The sequence below is a fragment of the Cololabis saira genome, chromosome 23, assembly GCF_033807715.1.
Source record: "Cololabis saira isolate AMF1-May2022 chromosome 23, fColSai1.1, whole genome shotgun sequence".
NCBI lineage: Eukaryota > Metazoa > Chordata > Actinopteri > Beloniformes > Belonidae > Cololabis > Cololabis saira.
Genome location: NC_084609.1, coordinates 24,885,729 through 24,897,315, shown reverse-complemented (window position 1 = coordinate 24,897,315; position 11,587 = coordinate 24,885,729). Strand labels below are relative to the sequence as shown.

Genomic DNA, 11,587 nt, shown 5'->3' with positions numbered 1-11,587 from the left:
CATTTTAAATGAGAAAGATCACCCAAAAACTGCGTCACACGTTATAAAGAATGGTACAACCCATCTGCACCGTCTTACCACTGTTTTATTAAAACATGACACATGTATTTCACTATCTATGTCAGAGAAGCACTATAAATAACATCTTTAGATGCTCCAGGCTGAAAATACTTCAATTTGTGATGGTGGTGCACCCTCACATCCTTCACCATGCCTCTTTCCTCATGCCTCTGTCCTCCAGGTTCAATTTAATAATTCAAACGTCTTCAGAGGATTTATTTTAATGAGACTCAATTCGACCTCGCAGACAAGAGAACTAAGGAAAAAGGAGATGGTGAGGCACACATTAAGCAAATGAGATGTGCTTCTGGTCTGAAATCCAGTTTGTTGCATCATTACATCTTATTAAATTATTTCTCTGCCAGATCATGGTTGATTGGTACTTTTTGCAGCTATCAACAAGGTTATAGTCAGCTGCACAAGCCCTACAGTTGGTTGAGTGTATTCAGGATACATGTCAATTAATCCTAAAAAAGATTATATATACAGGACTGTCTCAGAAAATTAGAATATTGTGATTTTCTGTAATGCAATTACAAAAACAAAAATGTCATTCATTCTGGATTCATTACAAATCAACTGAAATATTGCAAGCCTTTTATTATTTCAATATTGCTGATCATGGTTTACAGCTTAAGAAAACTCAAATATCCTATCTCCAAAAATTTGAATATTCTGGGAATCTTAATCTTAAACTGTAAGCCATAATCAGCAATATTAAAATAATAAAAGGCTTGCAATATTTCAGTTGATTTGTAATGAATCCAGAATGTATGACTTTTTTTTTTTTTTAATTGCATTACAGAAAATAAAGAACTTTGTCACAATATTCTAATTTTCTGAGACAGTCCTGTATATGTATACTTCTGTCCCATAAGAAGAACTTCAAGTGACATTCCTGACATATGCTTTTACATGCCTCAAACATCTGAATGGACCTCTTGCCAACTGCAATTACAGTAATGATCACTCAGAGTGAGTTAAGAGGCCTTTGAATCTTAGGAAATTTAAAACATTACAGGATCATTGAACCAAATATCTATATTTAAGGGTTTGGATACCAACCTTGGCGTTACCACTGCCAAAGTTTACCTACCCAAATACGAGCCAGGAGGGTTTACTTCTGATGCTGCCTACTCAAACAACTGATACATGAAAGTGGGAAGAAAAAACTCCAGTAAATACCCAAACTCAGCTGTACATGATCACTGTATACTTTAAGTTCTTGTTTTTGTGGTGTGGATGTGCATGATGTTTCAACCATAGACAGCAAAAACAAGTGGTGTGAGAACCCTGTGCAGGAGATAAAAGGCTGCTTTTACTAGCTCATCACTGTCAGTGCATCCCTTATCTATGTAAAAGGCAAACTCTGTATGCAAAGAGCTATTTTTATGGGCCCTTTAAGAACCTTGGCTTTTAAAAAGGACAAGTTGATGCATAATCGTCTGGAATATATAAAAGCAGCATGTTGTGACAAGCCTTGTGTATTCCCATATCCGTAATAATATCTGTTCTGCTGCGTGTTGGGTTGCTTGGTAGCATCAAACACAAGAGTACTGGGGATCCCGTTGCGTCAACCGTCCAACTTTCCATGTAAATATTTTAATTTTATCTTGAAACCTGTGACACTGTTGACTTATTCCTGTAAACAATGTTGTGCCTTGACCGGTCCAACCAGTCTGCCATTTTCTATTCATATGCATGCTTTTGGTATTTTTCCCCTGCAGGCATGAGCCACTGTTGCTATAGGTTACCAGCCTCTATCAGCAAAGACAGACATCTAAATCATTCTAGGCATTTCCCTGCTGGCAGGGCAGTGACCTAGAAAGCGAGAGCCTCCGGGAAACCTGACAGGTGGAAGTCAGAGATTGTCTTGAGTCTTTTCCGCCTCTTGTGACAACCACACACACCACTCTTCTTTTATCCTTTCAAAATGGGACTTTAATAGTGTTTTAGATCATATTATCTAAACATATTGTCTATGTCTATTACTCTTACAATAAAAAAACAAAAATGTGAGTAGTTTCTTTTTAAGTGTTGAAACACAGAGGTCGCTGCAGTTTAGGCAGCAGTTGCAGTTTAGGCAGACCTCTACTAAGAGAATATTGATTTTTTATTTATTTATTAACTTTGATTATCAAAAAAGTAGGACAAGTCTAGTTCATATCCACCCTTTCCTTTTCCAGTTTGTCATAATGTGATTTGTGGAAGTATTCACCCTTGAAATGAACTCTTTTCCTCTTTGATACAAAGAATTATTCTGGTTCCTTGTTGATCCTGGATGTTGTTAGCGATTCTGAAGCCAGCTCATCATTATTATTATTAATATTATTATTACAGAGTCACTGCGTAAAACCCACCGCCCCGGCCCGCTGGTCAAGTACATTCTGTGTCGGTGGAAATGGTACCAGACCTATTTCATGAGAGAATGTTCCCACCGAGAGTGGGTGTGGCCGCCAGGCTACTAACATTTAGACAGCACTCTTTAGTCACACCACTGATGCAAGATTGATTCTGCACAATTCCCAACCTGCCCTCAAACAACTCTAGTGCAAACATAGCAGTGTACTTAAGATTAACCTAAGTAACCTTATGAATATTTGTACAGGCACACAGCATTAATCCCCTGAACATAATACTGTCACTACTAAAGACGTCTCTTTCTAGTCTGTATGCTTAACTCTGAATGTAAAGTATGAGGTTTGTATTAATCCTGTAACTTATAGGGGAAAAAATTAAAAAAAAAAAGTCATTTAAAACAGACAAACACAATTTAATCAAGTTTTCTTTTTACTTTAAAAATAAATTAAAGTTTTGATAAGAAATAAGATAAAATCTCCTTTTACAGACTTATTTGTCATTAAGCATCCCTGTCATGACTTCTTCATAACACTGTGATGTTTAACACATCAGCAGTGCTCAGTCGAAGTAGTCCTCTATATCGATGTTGGGGTTGAGCAGCTCCTCTCCATATGGTGTCAGATCCATCTGGTTGAGAATCAGGTTTTCAAAAGTCTCCTCCAGGTCTGTTTCCCCGATCAGCACCGCTCCCACCATCCTCCCTCCTTGCAGGACCACCTGGACAGAAAAATTAGGAGGACTCTGTTTGAAAACTTGACTTTGTTTTGACATTTTCTCTTTTGATATTAAACGTCCTCTGCTTGTGCTTCCAGGAGTACATACTCCTTCAAATATTTATTCACCACATTAACGTGAAGATAAGAGTGCCAACTGTCAAGATGGAAAAACAACAACAAAAGCCTCCTTCAAAGGTTGTATTCACAGATGCATGAATATAAACAGAATAACTGCGTCACTCTTCTTATTAGTGTCACCTTGACATATTCCTGGCCTTTGGTGCAGCGCAGCAGCAGCTCATGGTCGGGCCCAAGGCCCTGAGCATTGAACTTTCCCAGCAGGACCACCTGAGGAACGAGCAGAAACATGATGCAGAGTGGACATGTGACCCTTGAAGGTAATGAGAGAGCCGTTTCCCAGTTGATGATTAATACATTAGTTAAACAACCCCGCTGCCCTGCAGACAAATGCAGCCTCACCTTGTAGTTGAAAAATTTTGTGATGTGGGAGAAGAGCTCAAAGCAGAAGTCAAGCTCGATTGGCTCAGAGAGGACATCTGCAGCCATGCAGCGGCCGGCGTACCAGCCCATCTGCCGGGCCTGCGTCCACAAACGCATCTGCAATCAAGTTCAGATAGAAATCTATTACACACAACACTGAACACTGCTTAGTCTTTTCCAGCTACATGCTAAACTCCAACCACACTGCATCAGCTCTTCGTTGGAAGCTCAACAGTTAACAGATAAGATCCTGTCTTGTTGCGTCTTTCATTTCATAGTACAGCAAATGTTTTCAGTGCGTAGCAGGTCAGGGATTTAGTGAGGCCCCCATTTACACAACCACAACCAGATACATGAGCGCATCAAAGGACAAAAATGCTCCGAACCAGCTGTTGACGTCTGTGACGTCAAGGAATCTGGGAGTCTGCATGAGATGAGACTCTGGTGATAATATCAACCACAACAAATAGGTTTTCAAGGCGAGTAGTGAGCTATATTGCTGCAATGTTAGTAAAAACCAGCTCCACTGCTCGTGAGATCTGCTCTATTTGCTCCGATGCCATTTCTGAGCAACATAAAGGAAGTAAACCAAAGGAAACTCAGCGTTGCGAGCTGCAGTCTGCAGAGGAACTTTCACCGTGTTTGGTGGCGTAATTACAGAGCGACACAAACATAGACAGTCAAATCAGACTGAAGGTTGATTTGTGTTTCTCTGACAGCTCCTGGAGGTCCCGCTCGCTTTAGTCTGGAACAAATTACATTCCTGATTTCCAGAACTAGTTTAAAATGTTGATTCATCAGAATGTAGAGCAGCTTTACACTTTGGTCCAGTCTCTTTTTGAACGAGCTCAACTTCAAGAAGTATGAAAAAGAAAGAACATGTTGTTTCTTCTTTTGTTTTTGAAGCAATATTTCTGAGCAAACACACATTTTTCAAAAAGCAACAACATAACTCGATTTCTTACTTTCTATTGAAAGGTATGAATTAGTTAATTTGTAAAACATTATTTTGTTCCCAAATACATTTTACCCAGCACCCCGACTTATGAACATGTTTGTTGAACTAATACAGGGGTGAGTGTCGCCCCTTTTAGAGATCCAACTTTAGGGAACTCCATTTAGCGACTCATCCAGTCTGCATCTTAAGAAAAGTCAGATCACCCGAGTTCCAGTCTGAGTGCTCTTTACTTATTTATTTATTTTTTGTTCTGGACAGAGATCTGGAGGTCATCTGCATGGGAAGGCTCCAGACTAAACTCAGCATGTTTCCTCTTAGCTGGAGGGTAGAAGGAGGGTTACGGTCTGAGTGATGCGCGGGTGTAACACAGGAAACAGAGAGGCTTTCATTCAAACGGACAAAGAGGAAAAAATGACTGAATTCCCGCCTCAGGATGCCAATATTCCAGTTTCTCCTTACACACAAAAGCAGGAGCTTTCCGCTGTATCAACAAACTAACTGTTCAAAATTATTGCCAATTAGAGCTGAAGTAATTTACAACAATGATGGATGTTTCAGAGAACTGGTTTTAGTCGGTTTGGTTTAATTGCACCGCTTTAGACCAGACACAACATACACACACGCCTGCCTTTAAACCTCTAAAACCATCATTTAAGACTCACTTGTTACTTCTTTTAAGGATGTATAAATAAATTTCCAGAAAAACTGCAGTTTTTGAAAAAAATTCTGAAATGACACCTGAAGCCTAAATATGTTTGTATGTGAACTTTGGCCAAAATAAAATTGGATGATGGATTTTCATTGAAATCAAAAGAAACAAACAGTTTAAATAAATCAGAGGGCTGGTATGTAACATGTTGCAAATAACCTAATAAAAAAAAGTTTGCAGGAAAACACAGAATACCGGATAAACGAAGAGAACGTGAAGTCATTTTACCTGCTGCCACAGCCGACTGTGTTCCCAGCATGCAGTGCACACGTCTCCTGCAGCGTACACATCCGGCTCTGATGTCATCATGTGATCATCTACCCGCAGACCTCCGTCCTCCGCCAACGCAAACTAAACACAACAAAACATAATGATTATCACAGAGTAAACACACATGATTAGTATTGCCTGTTCACCGTGGGAGACAAAAATAAATAATGAATAAATAAATGAGTGAAAGTGTTTACATGAAAACTGTGGCTCTAGTTCAAATACAGTAGCTTTCTGCAGGCTAATAAAAGCATTAAAGCTCATCTGTTTGTTATTTACTCCTAAACTACAGCTTATTTTTAACTGTAAGGTTTTACAGATTAAAAAAAAATAAATAAATAAATCTGATCCTAATTAAGCTTCAATTAGATTCATTCGAGCTTTGATGAAATACTACGTTGAAATCCAGAACCAATGCCGAAAAACCTTTCTTTCTTTTTTTTTTGCCTTGTCTGCATATATATTAATAGTTAATACCAAGTTTGGTAAAACTTAAAGCATATATATGCATTTTAATCTTCTTAATCTCTAATTTTTTTTAGTTTTAAACATATATGTAAGAGGGATAGGGGGTTAGAACAGAACAAACAGAAACGGGAATAGAAAGAGACACAAACAGAAACCATTTCAGGTCTCTAAAACTGAATCAAGACTAGGCTACAACAATTATCTTATGTGGAAAAACTTAATACACGCCATCATTCAAAGGCTTGTAAAAACACCTTTAGTTTCAGAAAATGTAAGTTATTGTTTTCTTTATGACACCATCATTCTCCTACTGCTGTGGAGTCATCGTGTTCCTTTCTTCTTTACATTACTACAGTTTACTTTGGGCTGTGGGTATTAGTTTACACGCAGCTCGTTTAAGATGCTGTCAGAGCATCTTCAATCAAGCCAAACATCAATCATTTTGCTGTAGAGTTGTTGGTTTGTTTACAATTGTTGTCTCAATGTGGGAACCTCGTTCCAGCTCCTTTTACTGTCTGACAAATGCTCTCAACTTTGACTCTAACATCTTTTTTGTGTACATAGGAGTTTGTGATCAGCGACAAAGTCTTGTGGCCAAATCATCACTCCTCCACCACCTGCTTGACAGGTGAAGTATCTGTGATGATATGCCGATATGCATTTAGCTGTCACCAAACACGGCCTCATCTGTCCAGAGGACATTTATCCAGAAGACTTGTGGTTTGTTCAGATACAGCTCTGTAAAAGCTCTGCTACCATATTAGAGAAAGGAAAGATCTCTCCTGGAAAACCATCCAAACAAAGCAAACTTGGGACGTTTTCCAATAGTAGTCATGAATTTTAACACGTTAACTGAAGGTTACAGATTCATTACTGATGCATTTGTTTACAAATTACCTCATAACACTTTCTCAGCCTGATGAACAGCAACAGTTGCTCCTCTACTATCACTACTGATATTTGCTTATATGCATTGTGTTAACACACACCTGAATGCCAAATGTCTGCACTATCAAAATGTTTGCTTTTACAGAGGTGTTTACACCGGCTGCTGAAGATCAACGCTCAAGTGGATTTGATTAGCAGCACCTGGCTGCCACTATCCTCTAAATTCCCACGGACGGTAAAAAGTGGACAGGTTTCATGGGAAAATTCAGTTTCAATTTCCTTCGAAGGACTATTTGCTTACTTTTAGTGTTGTGGTTCCTTTGAGGCCGTATTTGATAATAATACTCTAATAAAGAAAGACCAGATGATTTTAAAATCCTGGCAGCTAAAGCCTGAGAACTGAAACAAGGTATATTTTCTTTTTCACATGACTATAGAGGTCATTAAAACCAATTTTCCACTTAAAAAGCTATTGAATTAAGTCTACCATATATGTAATAATCTAGCTGAAAGACTTGTTAAACACAGAATAGTTAATTTTTCCTTTAATCTATGTGAAGGGAGCCCTTCGGTTGTGAAAGTCTGCAGCAACTACTTTCCACATGTTGGAATCAGCCAAGAAAAATAAGAGAAATCTGTCATGACCCGTCCAGATGCCAGTTGGTGACTGCATATTTACCACTTTCCCAACAAAACACAGATCAATCTACTAATAAATTCTGCTTTGCATCTTGAGCGGTTTTCTCACAGTGTTGCCGTGGAGAAATGGCTCAGTGTTTGGCACGACGCCAGTGGCACTGACAACAAAATCACAGCCAAACGTCTTGCCATTGGTCAGCTGGATGTAAACTGGCCAGGATCCTGGTGAGAAAGAAGAAAAGCAGGAATGAAAACCGAGGGAGGGGGAGTGCGAGAGATATAGATAAATGAGCGGTTTGAGCAGCAAACCAGGTTCTCACCACTATCAGGTTTTAGTGTTTGCTCGGGGGAAAGAAGAAGCTCCTCAGAGGTGAGGATCTTTTTCACTTCACACTGGTATTCCACTGAAACTCTGCGGGACACCTGAACACATATCAGCAAAGTCAAGAGACTTTTGAGATCAGGAAAAGAATATAACATATCAAAGAGTCATAACTGTTTATTTGCATGGCCTATTTCCCACAATCTTCTCAAGCCAACCCAAATACTTAAGACAAAGAATCACCTTCTCTGCTCCTCGTAGGACTATTCCTAGATGCCAATCTGGACCAAGAGCACTGCCAGACTCTGTAGTACTTGAATTGCGTCCACGTGAGTTTCTATCTAAGATTTAACAAACACATAGATATATACGACTGGTCCTGGAACATAGACACAACAAGTTATAGCGATTTCTCTCTTTTCCACAGATAAAAACAAACCTGCTGTGAAGGTCTGTAGCGGTTCTTCTGTTGTGTAACGAGGACGTTTGCAGGTGGCAGCAACATCTGGCTTGTCGGCCTTGAGTGACGGGATAAGGAACTGTGCTGCGCCGGCATCGAAAAAGGTGTTTCCTATGGCCTTGTCCTTCACGGCCCAGATCACCTCAACGCCTTCCACCTCGTACCTAAAAAGCATAATGTTCATTCACACCTATGGCCTGAAATGTCTTTTTAAACTCAGAAGAATATGAAACATTTTTCATCAAATTTCAGAATATCTTTCCTGGAGTAAACTTACACTAATTCCAAGGCAATCCCACCGTTTCCAATGACAACGATTCTTTTTGCTTTGGATAAGCGCTTCTGAAACTCCTGAAGGACAACAGAAAGTGGTCTGTTTGTTATGAATTTATTTTGTTACTATCAAATAGGAGATCACACTTTCAGTCTTGTCAGTTTAATTATTACCAAGAAATTTCATTAATTTGCAAGCGTGTATCCCATCATAATTGATAACTATGTGAAGTAAATGTTTATCGAGATGCATAACCAAACATTCAAATATGAAAACCTTTATCAAAAAAGTTTTTGAAAAGTGAAGAAATATAGATAGATAGTGAGGATGCTTAGTAGTACCAATGTATTCATACACATGTTATGCACATACATAACCAAACAACGATCCAGGGGCTTTGAGTTGTACCTGGGCACTGTCTGTGTCCCGTATCCCCAGCACATAAGGCTTGTCCTGGGTTAGTAGCTTCGGTCTGCCTCCACTGCAGATACACAGCTTCTCATAACCAAATACACGACCATCTGTAGTTTCTAAAGTCTGATTGATAGAGCAAATACAATGGGAAATGGGATTAAATGTTAATATGAAGATTCAACACTTGTTTTATTGCTTTGATCTCGTTTGAGCCCGTTTCTGTTCCCAGCTTGAACCGTGTCCTGTAACCAGGTGTCCACTAGGTGGCAGTAGTACACAGATAATAGTTACCCAGGAGCCTTTCTCGACGTACACTTCATACATGCATAGATACTTACATGTGACTGTGTGTGAAGAGACTTAACAGCAGAGTGGATGACAGTAAGGTTGGGATATTTCTCCTCCAGCACACTGGACGGCTGCTCCTCCACTCCGAACTCCTCCAGGGTTCTTGATATCTTTACAGGGACGACAAAAGGCAGTGACAAGTTAATTTACCTGCGAGAATCAGTACGCACCAAAAAAGCAAAGCCATTGCCATGTTTCTGACCTGTTTGTAGTTGGTCACTGCCTTGATGTGGGGACCTGCGGTGATCAGAGCCACGGCTGCAGACGGGAGCTGACTCGACAGCTGGCAATGATAATATGGGAGTTTAGCAGCTACATGGCATCAACACGGTCGCTTTCACAGCGAGGTCACATGTTTACAGTTGACTTTAACTCGCAAACAGTTCATGTTCACCTGTTCAACGCACGTCACGCCTGCAATACCACCTCCCACGACCACAAACTGAAACGACTTCTCCTTTTCACCTGCCATCATTACTCCAACACGAAGGCTAATACCGCTACTCTACATGTTTAACACGTTTAACACACTAAGTAGCGGTCTAAAAAAAAAAACTTCTCTTATTCACTCAAAAGTTTATATAAGTGAATACATATATATATTTAAGCACGAACTGAGGAAAGATTTTAATGTTAAATTACTTGTGTGTAGTCAGTTTTAGCACGCGTGCTACCGTCAGTAACGTCACTTCCGTGTTTACAATTATCTACGGCAAGCAGGAAGTTTTCTAAACGCCCAGAGCAACGCGTTTTTCTTTGAAACGCCATCTGCATCAATAGTCTATGGGCCAGACCAGATATCAGTACCACTCAAGGTGACAAAACTTGCTTATCATTTTTGAAAAGATTTATGTCTATAGATAATATTTTGGTATGATAACCTTCCTGAGTGGCAGCTGTATCACAGTTATCAGCTCATGAAGTTACCCACCCCCTTCAGAAATTAAATTTTAGATGCTGGCCTGGTGCATATCCTGGTTTAAACTCATGTACAGGATATCTGTCAATGTTTCACAATATTGTCTTTGGTATCATTTTAAAGGGAACCTTCTAAGCATTCATTCAAGAATAAGATGTGAATCTTTCTGACCAACATAGAGGTCACTGCAGCTCTTTGAACTCTAAACAATGCACATTTTTACACAATTTTCGCCTAAACGATATACTATCTTTTAGCCCAAGATTCACAAGATTCATTATAATGAATGGAAATGTATTATTAAAAAGCACAAATTGCATTCTTTCATCTTAAAATACCAATTTCATTTACATTTCAAGGCATATTTGAGAACTATTATATATTGCTGTCTATGTTCTAGGGTTGAGATATGACTTTAGTTTTCTTATATCTCCTTTGTGTTGCTGAATCTAATGTACAAAAAGTGCAGTGCACAAAAAACGTGCGTATGCCACTTTCCACTTGAACGTGAACAATTCCAGTCCCTCACTCACATTTCAAGGTTATGGTTTTGTGTTTTGGTAACACTAGATGCAGTGAAGTAAAAACATGAGGAAACAACAAGTACAATACCACATGTGAAGGGCATGATAGTTCCCAAATCACCATTTAAGTTTCACAGGAGTTGAATTGCAACAATTTCCCAATTAAGCACCTGGTCTGAACATATAAAGGCACACGATAACGGTGTACCCTGCAAAACACAATAGCTTGGCTCTGTGGTAGGACATTGGTAATGCCAGGATCAGGAGGGAATGAGTGTTCAGGGACCACAATGATTTATTTTGGCTCACAATAAGTGAACGTTCAGCCGTTTCAGTTTTCCAAGATCCATCCTCTTGGAACTCTGTGTGCTGACTTCGGTCCAACCTCAGAGAGATGTATGAGGAGGAAACACGCAATACCTGTTCCACTACAAGCACTGACCACACTTGGTTTCCTGGCAACCGGGACCTTCCAAAGGATGTTGGCAGACCAGTTAGGAATCATTCAGTCTGCACTGAGCCGTGCGCTGCCAGCCCTATGGGACGGGAGTGGCTGCCTAGTGGTGACAGAGGTGGGCTTGGGTCTGGAGGACCCAGGTTTAAGTCCCCGAGCTGGCACCAAGGTGAACCAAAAGAAGGAAAGACAAGACAGTGATGGTTGGCCGCTGCTATAGGCAGGGTTTCAGCCTCATCCTTTAAAAAAGCATGAGACTCTCTTTGTTTTGTCCTGTTTTTTTATCACAATTGACTCAGAAA

The 11,587-nt window shown here is 39.7% G+C and overlaps 1 protein-coding gene across 1 annotated transcript; it reads right to left on the bottom strand.

Annotated features, from left to right (window-relative positions):
- Window positions 1-2,878: 2,878 nt before the first annotated feature.
- On the bottom strand, window positions 2,879-10,076 carry pyroxd1 (pyridine nucleotide-disulphide oxidoreductase domain 1). The gene is made up of 13 exons (XM_061714322.1): window positions 9,783-10,076; window positions 9,591-9,671; window positions 9,379-9,498; window positions 9,035-9,163; window positions 8,630-8,703; window positions 8,332-8,516; window positions 8,136-8,233; window positions 7,891-7,993; window positions 7,680-7,792; window positions 5,534-5,656; window positions 3,618-3,755; window positions 3,396-3,485; window positions 2,879-3,138 (listed from the first exon to the last, which is right to left on the bottom strand). The coding sequence occupies exons 1-13, from the start codon at window positions 9,861-9,863 to the stop codon at window positions 2,980-2,982; spliced, it is 1,494 nt and encodes a 497-aa protein (XP_061570306.1). The 5' UTR covers window positions 9,864-10,076; the 3' UTR covers window positions 2,879-2,979.
- Between the last annotated feature and the right edge of the window lie 1,511 nt (window positions 10,077-11,587).